A 20457-nucleotide genomic window follows, 5' to 3' on the forward strand; every position below is an offset into this window, starting at 1 on the left:
CTACAGAAAATATCTTCTTCTTCATACGAGGGCTCCATCAGTTTGATGATTATGTCATCTTACAGTCAACAGGCTCAGATAAACTTTCTTGTATTTGGATACATATCAAGAACCGACTCCCGAGTCTGACATTGCTCCCAGGTAATTCAATAACAATAGCCCGAAGTCGAATAGCTGGTCATATCTGCTCCACCATACGGTGAGGGTTAGCAAAGTTCACTATGAACATCTCCTGATCCCAATTGATTGAATTAGAAGTAGAGTATAACAATGATTGGCATCCCACTACTAAACTCCGCAGTAGAAATCACAAGTAAAATTTCAGTCACTAACTTGTTTCCAAAAGCAATAGTAATATACAAGCCTTCCCCGTTATGTAATTTGCATGTCACAGTTCGCTACCCCTGTTAGATAAGCCCTGTTGACCAATAAATAGCATTGGTGTACAGGGTTTTCTAACGTACAATTTTCGATCTACTAGGAGGAAATGTTACGGTCATCATCAGTACTTGATTTCATATTGTGACTCAGTATCTGTCATGATTTGTAATATGAGTCTTTGATTTGTACTTTTTTTTCTTTTCTGTATTTTGCAAAATTTACATTTTAAAAATAAGCACGAACAACTCATAAAGCTAACCAGCCTTTGAACAGCCCGACTCGTGTATTAAATATTCTAATTTCTTATTTTAACCTACCTTACAATATTTTTGACCTAGATTTAAAAGTATATTCAATATATCTCCTAATTGGTCATAGTGCGCTAATCATTGCTGAATATATATCTTTAAGGTGAATATTTTATTACAAACACAACACAACAAGTTTTTTTCTTTAAAAAATTGTTTATCATTATCAGATATTAGATACAAAAATGAAACAACACACAGTATATTCTAAGAATATTGAAGCATGAAACACTACACAATTAGTATATAAACAGCCATTCAGAACACCTCCAACATGTAGTTAAATCACGGAAGTGTCCCGAATGTATTAACATTATGAGCTAATGGGAGAAATGATCATGAAATTTTAATGAATTTTGTGTTAATTGAACAGAAGTAATATTATGCAAGTTTCACACATTAAGATGTAGTATCATCTAGATCTGACATTCAGATTTCTCATTTCTATGGATTGACCACTTTCGCTTTGTTACTTATTCTTAAAAATTCTTTTTTGTGAAATTTAAATCAAAAGTTGTCCTCTTTCTCAAAGAGTCTGTAAAGGGTAACATAAAATAGTCAATAAAGAATCCACAATATTTTTGTTAATTATTTGAGTTATTGAATCACTGAAGGGCGTTCCTTTGTGCATATAATACATTTATTGATTCAATTTCAGAAACATTTCTATAATAAGCTCATAACCCCCTTGAATAAATCAATCATACTTATAAAGAATTTAAAGTGAATGAACTTCCTCGGTTTATGCAGATGCACCAAATGTAAGTCATCTGTGATAAAAGTTAGGCAGCTGCAACCACATATTTTAAGCCCTAGAAGCTGAAATTATGCATTTCTTTCAGTCACCAATGCCAACATTATTATCTTTTTTTTTATTCTAAAGGAGGGTAAATTTTAAACTGCCAGTAAAATGAGAATTGAAGTTTTTTTCTAAAAACTAAATTGCATACCTATATTTGGAAGCATATTTTCACATATTCGAAAGTCAAATGTTACCCTTTTGTAAACTTTAAACACAGAAAGTGAACTTTATATTGGGTAATGTCTATACAGGTAAAATACAGTAGTTTATAGAATGAAGTGTTCAAGGTGGTTTGTTCTCTAGAATGTTCATTTAGAATGACAATTCTACAGCTAACAACACATAGGACATGCACTAAAGCAGGCAAACAGACAGCACTATTTTATATCACATTTACTATATCACAAAACAAGTGCACCTCGTTAATCTTCCAGGCACACCTGGAGACACCTGGAGACAAACCACTCATCAATACATATACACAGCTTTGGTACTAGCTGATTGTTAAATTACACAGTAAAACCAAAAGAAAACTGCTTTATTTTACAATTATAACCGGTGATCATTTGGTTTTCAATGGGAACTGGGCAAGTGATCACAACATTATTTTTAACTTATATAACACAATATTGCATCAATGATTACGTAAGTATTTTGGCAATAGCTGAAAATAAGTGATAATAAAAACACACAACTAATACACTCTAAACCTATGTGTATTAAAATGGTAATAAGGCAATATTATTTTTTAATACATTTCTTAATCTTTCATCCAGAAAACTTGTTCAAGGAAATAAAAATAAAGAAATCTCCAAAAGATTCTTAAAACAAAAGGAGCCTGGAAGCTTTATGAAAACCAGATTTCACATTTCTGACAATTCAAAAAAACAAGTAATACAATCTTATTAGATTTTACCTTAATTTAGTTGCTCTCTTGGTCTAAGTAATATCTAGAATTCAAAAAAAATGTCTAGATCTGAGAACACATTCTCGTCACATTATAACAGACACCATCAGAGTTACCTCCCTTATGTATACCCTGAAAAATGCACATCAACTATTTGTTTGCTATTCTTTCTGATTCCGTTACCTTTTGAAGCATTGTTTCATTAATCAGAGTAATCATGACATCTGAAAACAGTTAACATTATAAAACGCTCCATTATCGTCCGTAATCCATTAAAAATACAATATTCAAGTAAAAACTGGTAGCCCTATCATTTGTAATAGGTGAATACTGTGTGTGGTACTGACGCTATACATTATGACTAAACCTACTGAACACAGGCTAGATATGTAGGATTAAAGCACGATTCCATGTTTCTCAATAGGAAAATAAAATAATGTAGCTCATATAATTACAAAATGACATACATTTTTGTACAACAGTACTAACTGATAATTGTCATATTAACAGTATAAAGATATGTCATTTCAATTTTTATTTACATTTTCAAATCCCAGATTCATACACTAGAACGACTTTTCCTTCATCTTGCATCCATCAGTATATCAACTCTTAGCTAAGATACAATTGCAGTGAAATTAATATTTTAAGATACAAGTAATGTCTTACTGTAGGAGAAGTTGTATGTACAGTAGGAGTGATACAAGTTAGTTTTTCTATATATTATGTAATATTGACACCATTTTTCCATTCATATTTTTAAATATAACAATGAAGTTTGGTACTTTGCAAGAACAAAAGTATTTTTTATCAAATAACAACCTCTCCCTTCATTCTTCAAAAATAGCACTTTTCTTGACTAGTTCATAAAAGAATACTGATAAATTAAGTGAGATTTACTGAAAATGATAAAAAAAAACAAGTTTCATGTTTCCATGCAAAAGCATTTCAACAAATATTTGAACAATCCTTTAACCTTCATTGCCTTGTTATGCAATAATCACATCTTACAAATTATACAACTACTAACAAACTCATCCAAATGTTTTGATCAAAACATGAAACATAGATTTATTATTTACGACATTGCAATTAAACAACAATTCCAGCCTCTCTTATAAAAGCTTTCATGAAATATAAATGTTTTCATTATGTATCTAGTTTTATACTTTTTAAAGGAAGATGCATCATTAAAATTCACCGAGATTTGTCCTCCCTAATGTATACAATGGAAACCTTTAAATCACCCAGCACTGTTCTGAATCAAGTTGTATTATAATTTACCAAGATACTGTCCTACCTATAGCTTCTATGAACTTTTTTAATCCAAACACCACTGATCAGAACTCAAGTTGTATTGAAATTCATGGATAGTGTCCTACCTCATGTATACAGTAGCATCTTTTTAATCCAGCCTCCACTTCTCTGCCTCAAGTTGCTTATATAACTTCATTTGACTAATGAAACATTAGGGTAAAACTCTTACAGTTTGTGTTCACCTATTAATTTTTTGTATATATTATCTGACAACTTAGTCTGAGTTTCCTCTGACCCTGACACCAGACTTAGACATTTTGACAGAGATATATTTACATATAGACATATCACAGCTCTGCCACCTCAGTTTGGAATATAGGTCGCAGGAATAATCAGGCTTGTACAGGTAGACTACATTGTTATATTTTACTTAAATGTTTCTAACTTACATACAAATAATGTAATTTATACAAATGAATAAATCTTATTCAGTGAGATGAACAGTTAAACAAGTTTATAAAATATAAACTTTATTTATTTTACAACAATTATGAAACAAGTCATTTCAACTTATATTAATCACTCTTGTTTGTCTGGATGTTAGCCCGAGGGAGGTCTTATTGTGGGAGGAAACCAGAGTACCCGGAGAAAACCCACGTGGTCGGGTAGGTGACCCCATATCATTTCACGTCCGATCGTGGAACAACTTTATAACAAACTCAAGGGACCTCATCCAAGTGAAAATTGCATTAATATTCTTATACAGGTAGTAGATAAATGTAACTACACCCTCTACCTGGGACACTTTTTACCTGGGGCACTCTTTATCCGAGACACTCTTTATCCGAGACACTCTTTACCTGGGATACTCTTTACCTGGGACACTCTTTATCCTAGGCCACTCTTTACCTGGGACACTTTTTACCTGGGACACTCTTTACCTGGGACCAAAGGAGAGAGGACCTAAAAACTGAGTTTGCTATTGGCTTAACTCATTCATCCCTACAATTTCAAAATGAACTATTCCAACCTTTGAATTAAAAGAGTTCAAATGTGTCTTCAGGGGTGAATGAGTTTATTTGTTTCAGAGATTGATATCAATAAAACAATTTCTTATTTGATGCCACAAACATGACTTTGGTTAAGCAAGAAGTAACAAAAACATATTTTATTGTAATGTAACATTGCTTCCAACAGATGTGGTAAACATTGCTCCCAACAGATGTAGTAAACATTGCTCCCAACAGATGTGGTGAACATTGCTTCCAACAGATGTGGTAAACATTGCTCCCAACAGATGTGTACATTGCCTCCAACAGATGTGGTAAACATTGCTTCCAACAGATGTGGTAAACATTGCTTCCAACAGATGTGGTAAACATTGCTTACAACAGATGTGGTAAACACTGCTCCCAACAGATGTGGTAAACATTGCTTCCAACAGATGTGGTGAACATTGCTTCCTGTCAAAATATGATACCTAAAACAGAATAAACAATTTTGAGAGATAGCAAACAAAGTTCAGTAAGTACCACAGTGCAAACAAAACCCTTAATTCTAACTCTATTATACTTCAGAAATTAATAATAAATAAAAGATTTACATGAGAAATTGTAAAGTGACTAAGGCAAGGTATTGCAGAAGGGTAACCATCTTCAGGTGTAACATCTCAAATATATATATATATAAGTTACAGGTGTAACATCTCAAATATCTATACATATAAGTTACAGGTGTAAGCTCTAAAGAAAGGGATGTATGCACTTAATGGGTTTTGAAGAGTCCACACTATCCTTTTTGATCAAAGAGAATGATCAATTTGAATAAAAACAAACATTAAGAATAATTTGAGTCTCCCTATAGAAGGTGGTACAAAACATCTTCCACAGAGCTCCATTACTGACTAGGTTACCAGCACTGCTATACATAAAACTCCACAGAGCATGTCATGTACCTATATCTTCTGAATCCACAGGTAAGATCACCTGTTAGTCACTGTTAGGACAATTCACCATAGAGAGCATATAGCTAACACCGGACCATTCCCCTATCAGAGAGAGCATATTGCTAACACTTTGTGGTGAAAATGTTATTATATCCAAATATAGTCACTACATCCTTTTTCAGACATAATCCCCAATGTTATTTAAGCTAGCTACGTAACACTATCACTATATATATGGTATATTGTGAGTGGTTATGATATAAAGGGGAGATAATTTCAATGACGGAGTTAAAAGCGAAAAAAAAAGCATTCATCAAACTTATTAACATGAAAAGGTACATATTTATGTTCAAATCAGAAAAGTATTATGCATACGTGATTAAATTGCAATTTTCATAACTTTTCATAATCACACTATTCAAATTATCTTTAAAATAAATAAGTAAATAAAAAGAACTTTTCACTGCTGCACAGTCAGTTCAATAGGCATAATTGTAATTTAATAAGATTCATGAAAATAAGATTACCTAATAATTTAATGCAAGAAAATCAGCTTAGGTGCAAAAACTTCAAGATGACCACTGGTGGCCATTTTTCATTTCAAATCTGGGTCAAGTATTAACATCAATAGGTTAGGAATACACTATTATTTCTTTAAAAGTTTTCACAAAATAAGTGTCCTCACTCTCACAACCATTATTATTATCAAAAGTACATTTGTACAGTAAATCTTCCCTTAAAAACTGCCCTAAATTTGATCAGGGCTAAGTTCAATAACAAACAATGTCGATGCGATATATTCATCCTCCTCTAAAGATTTAAATCAAACTTAAATTAGCAGTTATCATATTTTAACTTTGTGTACAAATTCAAAAAGCACTTAATTACAGTAATTAAATTACCTTCTATAAATAAAGCAATATTATTATCATTATTATCTATTATTATCGTAACAACTAAATATAAAAGCTATTGATACTTGCAACTAGTAAAACTCCCCAATCAGATACACAGGTAATATAAGTATAATTACAGATTGTTTCATACAAAGAATAGAAAATGATTTTGTAAACCCCCAAAACTTAAAGTTGTAACATCAGTGCTTGAGACTATTATAATTTAATATTCAACAAGCACTTTTATAAGTCTCTTAATAGAGTCTTATTCAGCAATAAAGACTGAGCAAGTCCAACAGAAAGGTTTTATCCATACACTGTATCATTGGCAAGAACCAGAAAACACTGCTTTGGTCCATTTGTACACAATAAATTATCACAAGAGTCTGTAGTAATACTTATAGACACAGCTACAGATATGTATTTATATCACATAACCTTGATAGCGAGACAGAGATTTTGACAGACGGAGAAACAATTTGACGGAGACAAATTGATCACAGGAAGACAGACAGAAAGACAGATGGAAAGACAAATTTACAGAGCTAGGTTGTTAGAATTAATCCTACAATAATTCATAATATCCAGTGAAGTTTTAAAGTGGTGACTTGTGATTCGGGTCCAGTTGTTTAAAACCTGATCATATCAAAAAGTCTGTTTACTGAAGTTGTCATAATACGATAATAGAGAAAAATCTGAACATTTCAGAAGATCATTTAAAATCCTTAAGCATACAGCTTTCTTTTTTATTTCAATCCAAAATATTCTATATCATGTTTTTTTTGTGTGTTTAACTTGTATAATATGCAGACTTTGAACAACTGACTACAGAAAAACCTACACAAAAATATAGGAATAACTTAAAGCATTACAGAATTACGTTAATATAGGTTACCTATCTGTAAAGGTAATCATGATGTGGACAAGCAGTCCCTGCCTGGCAACAATTAAAAACATGCATGTCGGGAATATCACAATCATAATACTTAATGCATGTATCCTGGACCTTGTCAGTACTCCTGACCTTAAATAAGCTCAGCATGTAATGGTGACATCACAAAATAAAGAATCTTTTGATTGCGACATGGAATCCCCTTACAAGGGTTGTAGACTTCCACTGAGACCATCTCTAGCAACGTCAACATGTGTGAGCAGACCATTGAAGATATAACAAGCATCACATAAACCACAATGCTATCATCTTAAGTAGGGCTGCAACGATTAACCTGATGATACGTATCATGATACTGTGGTTAAGATACATTTAGTAATAGTAGAAGCAAAGAGAAAAGATATGTTGCACATTTTTAATGGTAATACATGTAATGCTAACGGAAATAGACTTGGTCCAAAATGGGCATGACTTTAAAGTTTAAAATCCGGAAAATATCAAAGGTGTATCGTAATTTCTTCAAAAATATTGTGTATTGTACCGTATTTAAAATATCTCAATATATCGTCGCACGATAATCATTGCAGCCCTAAGCTTTAGACTCTATACAGTAGACACTCCATAAGTAGTAATATCTGTCCAGCACCAGTTGTCTCTCCTTACATTTACAATGTGTCCGAGTGCTTTAATAACAAGAGATTCTATACCATAAACATGTACAGTAACATATAAACCAGCACGCAGCACATGCAACTCAAAATACACGCCACTCTACGCTAATGTGAACAAATATTCTGTAACAATAGAAACAATATCCATTGTTTCCTTCACAATGCTAACAATGCTTGGTATCTGTATTAAGATTCACTGTTCTTAATGCTTCCATATAGTTTTATAAAAAGGTGTCATTCTTGCCCATACACCACATGAAACAGTAGTTAAAGTTGAACTGCAGATCAAAAACCTTCAATGTTTGAACTTCTTTTCCCAAGAAAATAGATCCACAACAAGTTAAGAAGATAAAGTGCACTTTAAATGATAACACTACTATCTAAATATACAGGGAAAAGCACCTTCATGTGAGTTCACAGATAAATAGTAAAATAAATCTTTTATAAAACATATGTGATTCAATCAAATGACCAGAAATGGAAAGTTATAGGTGACACACAAAAACAGTTTCACAATTAATTTTTTAAATGCTTTCATTATGAATCATTATTTTGGATTTCCAAACATCAATTTATGATGATAGTACACACTACACCCCATGTTTAAGTGTTAACGGGTGTACTTATATTCTGTATCTTTCTCACACTAACTATGAATTATAAGGTCTAGTAACATCCTCATCTTTCTAACACTGCCTACAAACTATTACCAGGTGTGTAAACTTTCCCATCTTTCTCACACTGACTGTGTATTATAACCAGGTCTATAAACATTCTAAACTCCCTAACACTGCATACAAACTATTACCAGGTGTGTAAACTTTCTCATCTTTCTCACACTAACTGTGGAAATATTCCCTATCTAACCCACACCCACACTATATTATTACCTGGCATGCAAATTAAACATGGCTCCACCTTCCTCACACTGCCTATATACTATTTCCAGGTGTGCCAACATTCCTATTTTTCTCACAATGACTGCGGACTATAACCGGGTGTGCCAACATTCCTATTTTTCTCACAATGACTGCGGACTATAACCGGGTGTGCCAACATTCCTATTTTTCTCACAATGACTGCGGACTATAACCGGGTGTGCCAACATTCCTATTTTTCTCACAATGACTGCGGACTATAATCGGGTGTGACAACATTCCTGTTTTTCTCACAATGACTGCTGACTATAACCTGGTGTGACAACAATCTTATTTTTCTCACAATGACTGCGGACTATAACCGGGTGTGGAAACATTCACCATTTTCCAGCTTTAGCTTTCATATTCAAGCTATTTTCATTCACTTGATGGTGAATTTGATCAATTTATTTTTCAAACATTGCAATTTATAATATTTCAGTTGTTGACCTGCACCTACCTTAATACTCAAGGTAATTTCAAAGTCAATTAAATCCACTGAACAAAAGCATTGAACATCCACAGACAATGTTACACTGCAACAACTATAATTTACTCCCAGTTGCCGATACAAATTCTCAAATTCAAATAGGAATGGGTTGACTTGATAAGACATGAAACCTACTTGCCATTTTGATGTGTATTTCAATGAGAATTGCTAGCCAAGTGGGTTTACTCTCTCATAGTAACTAAGAAACCTCCCATTCACCATCTGGTACATGTCTAAACATGGAATACTTTGCCTTGTGTTTTTACTCTCTCCTAATACTGATAACTAAGAAACTTCTTGTTCACCATCTGGTACATGTCTAAATGAGGAATTGTTTGTCTTGTGCTTCTTGCTGTCCATATGCATTGCGAATTGTCCGTCACCACTCATTGTGACATTACACACCTTGCAGTAGAAGCGTCCACTTGGCGTACGGTAGTTGTGGAAGTCGCGATGACGTTTAGGCTGTCCTGAGTCGGCTGAGTCGGCCTCCTCCCCAGGGAATGGATAGCCACGTTTAGAACCTACACCGTCCTGAAAGCCTGCACGGCCATTAAATCCGGCACTGCCTGTAAAGCATCAACCACAAAGACGTCCACAAAAAGAGCTAAAATATACGCAAATATTGTCAGCTATGTTATAAGTTATAACTTGTAGTATTTTATTTTGGTAAATAAACACATACAGAGGTAACTGCTTTTAGTTGGCATTAAGTCAATATGAATGCCAACTGAAACATGGACAAATTCCATTAAATACACTAGCACTTCATGTTGAATTCATCACAATGAAGTTTGCATTCATTTCCACTATGAATGCCAATTGCAAGCTGATCAATGCTTAATTTACCATTTGAAAATTAACTTTGTTACGTAGATGATCAAATATATTTATCAAATTAAGCATTAAGTTCAAATAAGTTTATGTATCATGTATATAATTATATATGCTTGTTTAATGTATATTACAGCCATCTTAGAGAGAGGGTCAATGGTATCCAACATTACAAAATTGACTTCACAATAACGATGACGTCAACATCTAAGCCATGACATTCATAGCTAATGTGAATGCTTTCTTCACTTGGTAGGTTGGCAATTTGTATCAAAAGAAGAGCAGTTAACCCTTCCATTGTCCATGTCCCTGCGGTCCAAACTAGTCCCGACAAAACCAATATAACCCTTACTTCTGTCCCAGAATATATGCCCCACACCAGCCTCACTCCACGACGAATGCAACCCTTATCGCGGCGGTTTCCTAAACTAGCCCAATTATACAACCAGTGTAAAACTTACCTAACCTCCAGCAACTGAAGCAACTTATCCACACGACTAATGGAAATGTAACGGGACAAAAATCCTTCAGGTAGGTGGATTTGAAATGTATTTACCCAGAGATTAAAAATACCACTCAAAACAATTATCATATGCATACAGGTAAACTTTATTGAACAAAATCAAAGCTATTTTGCCCATTAAACTGTTTCCTGTGAATAAAGCAATAAATATACATAAATGTTCTCTTGCCCGCAGACCAAATCTACTTACCGTTGGCAATCAGATTTGGGTTTTTCTTGCCCTGACTTACCTAACTTATCCTCTGCCTCTGTAGCCAAGACTAGAACAACCCACCCACACAACCAGTCAGTGAAACTAACCTCATCCTCTGTAGCCCAGACCAGCATGCCCACCTGACCAGTCAGTATAACTAACCTCATCCTCTGTAGCCCAGACCAGCATGCCCACCTGACTAGTCAGTATAACTAACCTCATCCTCTGTAGCCAAGACCAGCATGCCCACCTGACCAGTCACTGTAAAACTTACACTGTCCTCTGCCTCTGTAGCCCAGACCAATACACTCGCTTGACCAGTCAGTGTAAATCTTACCTCGTCCTCTGCCTCTGTAGCCCAGACCAGCAAGCCCACCTGACCAGTCAGTATGAACTTACCTCATCCTCTACCTCTGTAGCCCAGACCAATACACTCGCTTGACCAGTCAGTGTAAAACTTACCTCGTCCTCTGCCTCTGTATCCTAGACCAGCACGCCCTACTGACCAGTCAGTATAAACATACCTCGTCCTCTGCCTCTGTAGCCCAGACCAGCACGCCCACCTGACCAGTAAGTATAAACTTAACTCGTCCCCTGCCTCTGTAGCCCAGACCAGCACGCCCACCTGACCAGTCAATGCAAAACTTGCCTCGTCCTCTGCCTTTGTAGCCCAGACCAGCACGCCCACCTGACCAGTAAGTATAAACTTAACTCGTCCTCTGCCTCTGTAGCCTAGACCAGCATGCCCACCTGACCAGTAAGTATAAACTTTACCTCGTCCCCTGCCTCTGTAGCCCAGATCAGCACGCCCACCTGACCAGTCACCACGCTCCTGAGATTTTAACTTGGATTTGTGTTTGGCCCCATCGAGATGTGCATTGAGTTGTTCTTGACAGGTGACATGGACTGAACAGAGTTTGCATTCAAACACTGTGCCGTCTCTGTAATCAAACAATGTTGGTCAGTTCTACTTCAAAAGTGGTTATGGAATTCCCTTACATATGTCACTTTTATAAAACAACCAAGTGTTATAAAAGTCAGGTGGAATAAAAATGTGTCTGATATTCTTTGTAGCGTCTGTTATACTTATTTATGTAAAACAACACAATTTTACAGAACAGAACGATTAAACAAGAGTATCAAGGGGCAATATATGTTAGTCACATTTATGGTGGAGAAGTAGATCTACTTTCAGTACTATTTACGTCAGATACACCGGATACACAGATACAAATATCTAGCAAGTTTGAAAAACATACATAGGTGAAATAGAAAGGAAATAATGCTTTTGAGCAAACTACATACTGAAGAAGAAAAAAACGTGTATGGAAAAGTAGGGAACAGAATCTCTTAACATATGAAATTTGACTTTCTGAGAAATAGGTCTTGCAAACTTTCACAGTCATAGTCAAGATGTTTACCTGGCTGCTATCGTCTCTTATTGGTCATTCTCAAATTAAGAACACAAAAATAAGGCCAAAAAGGATTTTTCTGTGAATTTGTTTTTTGGAAAAGGACCTGTCAAAACTTGAGAAATAGCAATAACAACTTTAACTGCCCCCTCAATACTCTTTGTTTGGCTGCCTGGCGGCCATCTCATTTTTCTGATCTGTCTCAAAATGTAACTATCCCAACTTCAGACCAATGGGAATACGAATGATCAATCAAGTAAACCTTGAGAAGTAGTTATAACATCAACAAGTTCAACTATCAAAATCAAAGATGGCTGCCTTGCGTCCGTCCTGTTTCTCTAATCAATCCCAAAATGAAACGTGCACAATTATAAACAAAAGGAAACCTACATATTAAAGTTTGAGAAAAATCTTAAAATATAGCAACAACTAGCCTGACCGGTCAAAACCTAAGATGGCTGCTAAGCAGCCATCTTGATTTTCCAATAGGTCACAAAACAAAATTTGGACAATCATGGATCAAAGGGACTTCTTGGAGAATAGTGAAAACAAACATTGTTTATAGACAATGACCATAGACAAAGAGGTATTTTAGCAGCCAACCATCTAATACCATGGTGGATTAAAAATTGAAAGGGACCCTAATATTATGTACAATGTTTCTCCCCTATATGTTACCAAATTAATCACTTGCTTTGGGCCCCACTTTTCCAAAGGCTATAATGGCTATAATGGTTATTTCATAGTGTGTCAATATGTTCAAGCGTGCCTATGTCATGCTTATAAAGTAAGTTAATGTGAAATAGTAAACATTTCACCCTCAAATCATGGACAATATACCCACACAGTGACATGGTCCTTCTGAGATTCGGTGACGTCCCTTGCCTGGGTAGACATGCGAACCTTCTTGTGGTGGTTTTTACCCTCGTAGTGCTGCATGGCCTGTTTAGGAGAGTTGAAGGACACATCACACACTTTACAGTAGATCTCCTCAGAGGCTCCAGCCAATCTCTGAAACATGTCACAGTAACTGTAAGGATTTCCTCCAAAATAAGTAAATGATAAAAATGTCACAACATGGCACAATTCAGCCATTAGCTGGACTTTTGAAAGATCCTGTCAAGACTCTCTTTCTTTTAAATTACTGGGTACTCCAAGCTGCATACATACATACAATTTCTCTAGGGGATTTGACTTTAAAAAAATAATTAAATCCCTGTGGGGAAATCTGATGAACTGAATGAAAAGTCAAGCTTACACATGTAATTATTTTATATTCATTAAAATGGAGAGAGACTTTCTAAACGATGAGAATGACACTTAGGTATTTGATTTCAGGGGTTTTCTTGGGTTTGCTGATTTATCTGACTCCATGAAAAATTTGATTAAGAAAACTTCATATAAAATTTGATATTAACTTAAAAGAAAATTATCACCTCAAATAAATGTCTGAAGCATTATAATAATGGATAAATTCTTCTGTTACATTCGCTTTTATTACCACATCTTCAATTTTGGTAAAATAAACCTGATCAATAACATAACACTTATTTGGTCTATAAAATGTCATACCTCCTGATCTTCCTTGGACTTTGTGCTCTCCTCCTTTTCCTTCTTGTCTTCCTCCTCCTTTTTCTTCACTGCCTCTGTCTGTCCATCCTCGTCCATAAGAACCACCGTCTTCCCCGTCACAATACTCCCTTCCATCTCCAACTTTTTTAATGTCACTTCAAGAGCCGCTGATTGCCTAAATAGTCGCACCTTTTTTGCATGATTTTTTCCATCGTAATGTTGGTCGGCCTGGAGACCATAGTTCATTGCTAGGTTACAAAGTTTACAAAACTTAGGCTGTATTAAAAGTGCTAGCTTTGCTTCCACCTCTGGATCCAGTTCTATGTCATCTTTCTTTCCAGCACCTTTCTTTTTCGGAGATGTTTCCTCTTTGCTGTCTGTGGATTTGACAGAGGAAGTGCTGTCTGTACGAGTAGTTTTGGGCCCAGGTTTACTTTCAGTGTTTTGTTCTGTTTTGAGTGATTTGACAGAAGACAGTCCAGAACTGTCAACCTCTAGAGAAGCCTGTCGCTTCACAGCATTACCACCTGTCTCAGACTGTGAAGAAACCTTCTTAGAATTGGAGGTTTTGTTATCACCTACTGGATTCTGTATGGTTTTGTTCCAATCAGGTTTGGTCAATCTCTCTGTAACTTCACCTCTACCTGAGCCATATCGCTGTGTCCCTGTGTCACCACGGTGATCCCCCCGTCCAGTCCCACCCCTGCCCATCCCTCCTTGGCGATCGATAAACCCTCTCCCTCTGGTATTACTACGGTAGTTTCCTTGGTTCATTCTGTCACTATCACCTCCCCTGTTTCCTCTATCATTAAAGCTGCCCCTTCCCCCTCTATCATTACCCCCGCGACCCCTTGAATTAAAACTGTTACCCCCTCTACCTCGAAATCCCCTGTTATCCCCAGAGTTAACACCTCTGCCCCCTTTCTGGAACCCATTAGAGCCCCTACTACCTCTGGCCCCCCTCATGACCCCTCTGTTGTTGTTACTGTAATCTGAGTTGTTACATCCTCTGCTAATTCCTGTTGTGTAGCCGGAATATGTGTAATTAGAGTGACTTCCCTTGTCATGGTTTTTGTTGTAGTGGTTGTTGTATGATTGATTTCGTGTGTTCCCAACACTATAGCTATTTGTGCCATAGTTGGAGTAACCATAATCGTTGCCACTGCCATTGTAGTTATCATAACTACTGTTACTGGAGTTACCATTCTGCGAGTTGTAATTTTCGTAGTCATCATAATAATTGTAGCCATCATAACCACTACCAGAATTGTTATAGTTATTGTAACTATTGGTATAGCTATTGTTAACACTGGTGCTACCATAGTTACCATTTTCACTGCCACCGTAGCCACTGTTCGTACTGCTGCTATAAGTCCTGGCAGTAGTGTTATTTGTGCCACTTTCAGTGCTATTGGTGTACTGTGAAGAACAGTTGTCATAGTTACTGGTAGAGGAGCTGTTATATGCAGAATTACCGTAGCCAGACATATTGGAGTTGTAAACGCCAGTATTATAACCGGAGTTATTGTTACTATAGCTACCGTTGTTATAACCAGATGTGTCCTCATTACCGTAAGTTCCAGCAGCATAGGTTCCTGCAGTGCCTTCCATATTTGAGGAACCATAGCTGCCTTGATATCCTGAAGCATTGTAGGTATTGTTATAAGCAGAGCTAGCACCAGTGGAATCATAGCCTGTGCTGGAGGAATAAGCTCCGTAGCTATTGTCATACCCCGTCGTATTCTGGTTGAAGGCGGTACCTCCCGTCTGTCGACTGTAATCAAATGTTCCCTGGCTGTTTGACTGCTGGCTGTAGTTAGATGTACTTTGGGTTGGCGTCTGATTTCCACTGTTTGTAACCGGGCTCTGTTGGTATCCACCAGTCGTCATCTGGCTATAGTTGGCGTCGACTTGTGTTGGCGCATGGCTGCCACTAGTTCCTGCTGAGCTCTGCTGGTAGCCACTGGCCACAGCCTGGCTATAGTTGGTGCTGCCCTGGGCCTGCACCTGACAGCTGCTTGTTGACACCGCCGTGTGTTGGTAGCCACCTGTGGCATCACTTGAATAGCTGCCTGTCGTCGAATTGCTGGACTTTAAAGCAGGAGTCTGCTGACCAGCACCTTGATTAATGTAGGGCTGGTAACCAGCTGTAAAACAAACATATATATTTGAAATAAATTATGACTGCTTACATGATGTAAAAAACATAAAAAAAAAAATTGTAAATATTTTTTTTAACACTTTTAACTCATGTTAACCTTTGACCTCTTCAAGCTGTCAATGTTGACCTTCGACCTTTATAAACACAATATCCTGTAAGAGATTTGCACTCTGCTGATCCACAAATCACACCAAAGTATAATGGTTCCAGATCTAGACTGTATGGTTCTTTGGGAAATGTTGCTAGACATTTTTAACATATTTGACCTCTGTGACCTTGATAATAGGTCAAGGTCATTTATGAGACAATTTTTAAACCATTCCTGTTCACCTTTACTTTCACTTTCCTTTTAAGAAATAAAAATTTTGGATTTCACTTTATCATGATTGAAAATCACTTTATTACTATAGTTAATATTGTGTTTACATTTAAGCAGCTTTTGATTCATCTAATGTTGGAAAAATTGTGGCTTCAAAAAAAAGTCCAACCAAAATTTGATTTCTATGAAGAACAGATACAGCAATTTTCAATCATAACAGTGAATCCATTATTTTTTATTATTGATATGAAAGAGTGCATTCAAGCATAATAATTAAGCAAGACAATTACGGAAAGTCAGGGGAATTCCCAACCAGTTAAAAGGGCAGAGGCTGAGGTTGAGATTTGACTAACAGATATCAACCCTGGGCCCCTAAAATCTAACATTCTAACTGGAAGCTCTGAACCAAATCCACTTATACTGCACCTGCAACAACACATACATTGTATATAATATCATAAGGGAAATTAGCCAGCCACCACCATCACACCGTTTAGTGACACATTATAACTGCTGTTAAAATTAAACTTATAAAAACATGCGTTAACAGCAATAATAACCCTTTTCGGTGCACTCTGTCATTTAATTGGGAGGAACTGAGTACATCGGAAATCGAGCAAAGTGTCAATTAAAACTGTCAACTTGATGCCGACAAACGAGCTAGTCAGACACGCTTGTCTGTGCTCTGTCTGGCGACCGCCTTGCTGCAGCCATAAAAAATGGGATTTACTTTATATTGAGAAAAAAAAAAAAAAACGATGACAACCCTATTATTTTTACCTGAATACGTCGACGACATCGAGTTTGTCAAGTATGCAATAAATATAGTTTCATGGAGCAAGTAATAAACCACCGTATCCCTCTGACGTTTGCCGACAGTTTCACCTTTCTCTGTTCGCCATGCTAATGCCAGGTGAAGGGGTAGAATAGTGCCGTTTTTTAGTTCCGCATAGGAAAATGCTATTTACATTTCGTTGCGTAGAAATTCTGGGCTAATTTAAATAACGGAATTTACAAAAATTCTAGAAATTGACTTGAGGACATGAATTAAGGGCTATAACTATCCAGAAGTAGCTAATTCACACGAAGCGTTCCGGGCAAATATTTAATAGGGTATAATTTCCATATTCACATGATTTTCCCAGACGAACCCTCAGTTCCATAAAAAATCATAACGTTAAATTGCACCATGACCTTATGCAGTTTATAAAATCATTAAGAATTTAAAAAGCATGGACTGCGTGCGAAATGCATTATAAATGCATAAGTCTATTTACATACAATAAGGTGTAGCGGTGTTCTACGGTAGCCCATAGACACCCAACAAATTGCTCTTCACTGATAGCTCTAAGCAGAGACTTATACGTCTCTGCTCTAAGGCCTCTCTAAATATGTGCGTGGTTCATGATTGGTTGTGATATACTTAGTAGTTTGTTGATATGGATAGTACTTTATCTTTCTCTTTATATAATTGATGTACAAAAATATATACTGAGATGACAAATGAAATATCCATATATACATGTTAGTAAAAAGTATGCCAACTGGTGCTGTGCCCTAGATATATTGGAATTTTCAATTATTTTGTTTCAAAATACAGGATATGATCTTTTCTTTTTTAGAACCGTTTGCACTAATTAAGTTACATTCGTTCAACCTAATGAACTCAGTGCCGCTATTTTTTTGTATTTTTTTTTACTTTTTCTTTCTTTCTTTCTTTTATTTTAATAATATACAGCAGCATTTGATAAAGCGCCCTATCTTGCTAACATAAGTCACTCTAAAGCGCTTTACAGTACATAGATATACAATTATAGATACATTTATCAATACAATTTTGAGGAATTCGTAAGAGCTGCCTTTTCAGGCGCTAACTACTAGGCCTATGCCATCTGGCTCATATCTCCCTATGTGTGTATGACTGCGTGTGTGCTGAAGATGTAATGTGTAATGTCATATATTTTATATATATTTCTTTTTGTTTGACATGCATTGGTGTGTAACATACATTGGCTTACCTACATAGTAAATGGTGCGCGCTAGCGTATGTTACACACCAATGCATGTCAAACATATGATAACCAATCCTTATATTTACATTTTATGTTGATCAACTTACAGTTCACACAAAAATAAAGACATATTATTAGTCTGAACACGTTTCAACATCAGGGTAAATCCATACAGAGAACAGCCACCAGTTGACAGTGGAGCAGTGCAATCTCCAATGTTACAGTTATGACGTCATAAGCGTAGCGACGTCACAATAGCCCAATGTATGTTATACGGAAATAACATACATTGGGCCCAGTAGAAACATCTAGGCTCAGTGCAGTGGAAATGTAAATATTCATTTATAAACAAAGAATATGATATCTGTGATAAGTGTGAACAAGCATTGAAAATGTGACGGGTCTAGTTCAATTAACCTGCATACTGGTTAATTGGCAGTTTGATGGATGCTTGCCACAGACAATATAGTAATCTAAATGTACAATAGATATATCGGATTATCACCAACATTAGAATATATCTAAACGGTCTATAATGTATATATTATATAATTTATTTCAGATGCAATTGTTTTCTACTCTCATTTTGTTCAATATAATATAGATGAAGACTAGCGACGGTAAGTTTAACTAAATTTGTTGTACAATTTAAAGTTTATTACCATTTTTTAGTATAACAAATAACTGATTGTGAGGTCAATTATGGATTGTTTGGCGGAACCGGTACGTATATACTACACGTTTCGCGCCACATTGACCTGTGGAATAAGGACAATGTATAACGACGTGTCATGTCTTGCACCCTGTCGAATACTAGACTAATCTACAACAGTAAGATGGAAATTGTCGCCTACTTTGAAATTCGAAAAACAGGACAGACCCAATATACTGAATTTGTATTAAATAAAAAGCCTCCTCTATAAGTGTCAGCATTTAACTACAGACTTTGGATATTCCTCGGGACTTGAAACGACCTGATTACTGTGATGCATATGTTTATAACAGATTTAGCACGTGTGTTCATAAAAGAACACTTACACCTGTATACGTAGTTCTCACGGTTCACATCGAGAGTTTTTCATTTACGAGAATCTGTTTACACGTGTAGTTCAAATTGTTCACATTCTATAAGTTCTCACCGAGCACCTGTTTTCAAAACAGAAGCTATGAAATGTTCCCGCCATATGCAATACGTGTATATGTAATGTAGCTGTATTGTAAACTGTTGCGTACATGGTCTTTATTTTGGAAGGTTTAAATGGATAAACAATGATCTATGGCACAGTCAAATAATATAAATTAGGGAGGTTGTCAGTGACGTTGTATTTGATATTGCTGGATACCGTCATCTTCAGCATGATTTGATTCCTCAAAACTGATATTAGTTCGCAGTATGACGCTATATGGCTGTACTCGCACTCGCCTATACCTTCCATGGTGGCTGCTACAGTCGTTAACCATTAATAAATTAATTAATTAAATTGATGAACCATGTTTTCATGTTTATTGTAAATTAACTAAAGTGTTGCTGACTTACTAGCAGTGTCTGCCAGATAATCTATCAGTGGAAAAAAGTAATTTATGTAGGTATTTTTTCAGTAGCCAACAGGAGGGGAGATAACTCTTACAAACGAGAACATTTTAGAGGGTGGCGCTTGAGGGCCTTCGTACAACTGTTAGTCAAAAACTCGTCACTTCCGTGTTTTGAACAAAACAACTTCGAGGTTGTTTGTGTGAATTTGGAGTGAAAAACAACAGCATGGGTCATAACTGGTGCGTATAAGATGTAATATGGCGATAAACTGGAGACATTGTCGACGAAGTTAGGAGTTTTAACTGGAAATGTAGGGTAAATGTAGCTAGGTAACTTAAGGTTAAGTTATTCTAATACGACGAAATCCTTTTTGTGGATCAGCTGATATATTTTGTAATGAAATACACGTGTAAAAACGGTTTTCTTGTTGA

The 20457-nt window shown here is 36.0% G+C and overlaps 2 protein-coding genes across 2 annotated transcripts in view; one reads left to right on the top strand and one right to left on the bottom strand.

The window, feature by feature from the left end:
• Positions 1 to 850: 850 nt before the first annotated feature.
• LOC110459785 (uncharacterized protein DDB_G0283357-like) lies at positions 851 to 17374 on the bottom strand. Its single transcript, XM_021512222.1, has 5 exons — positions 17261 to 17374; positions 14001 to 16147; positions 13273 to 13439; positions 11791 to 11957; positions 851 to 10035 (listed from the first exon to the last, which is right to left on the bottom strand). The coding sequence occupies exons 1-5, from the start codon at positions 17277 to 17279 to the stop codon at positions 9752 to 9754; spliced, it is 2784 nt and encodes a 927-aa protein (XP_021367897.1). The 5' UTR covers positions 17280 to 17374; the 3' UTR covers positions 851 to 9751.
• A 2795-nt stretch (positions 17375 to 20169) lies between these two features.
• The window catches only part of LOC110459779 (phosphatidylinositol 4,5-bisphosphate 3-kinase catalytic subunit alpha isoform-like), a 30220-nt gene continuing 29932 nt past the window's right edge, over positions 20170 to 20457 (top strand). The window contains exon 1 of the mRNA XM_021512217.1: positions 20170 to 20265. The gene's annotated coding sequence lies outside the window, so the exon portion shown is untranslated. The remainder of the gene's footprint in view (positions 20266 to 20457) is intronic.

The sequence above is a fragment of the Mizuhopecten yessoensis genome, unplaced genomic scaffold (assembly GCF_002113885.1).
Source record: "Mizuhopecten yessoensis strain PY_sf001 unplaced genomic scaffold, ASM211388v2 scaffold10225, whole genome shotgun sequence".
Taxonomy (NCBI): domain Eukaryota; kingdom Metazoa; phylum Mollusca; class Bivalvia; order Pectinida; family Pectinidae; genus Mizuhopecten; species Mizuhopecten yessoensis.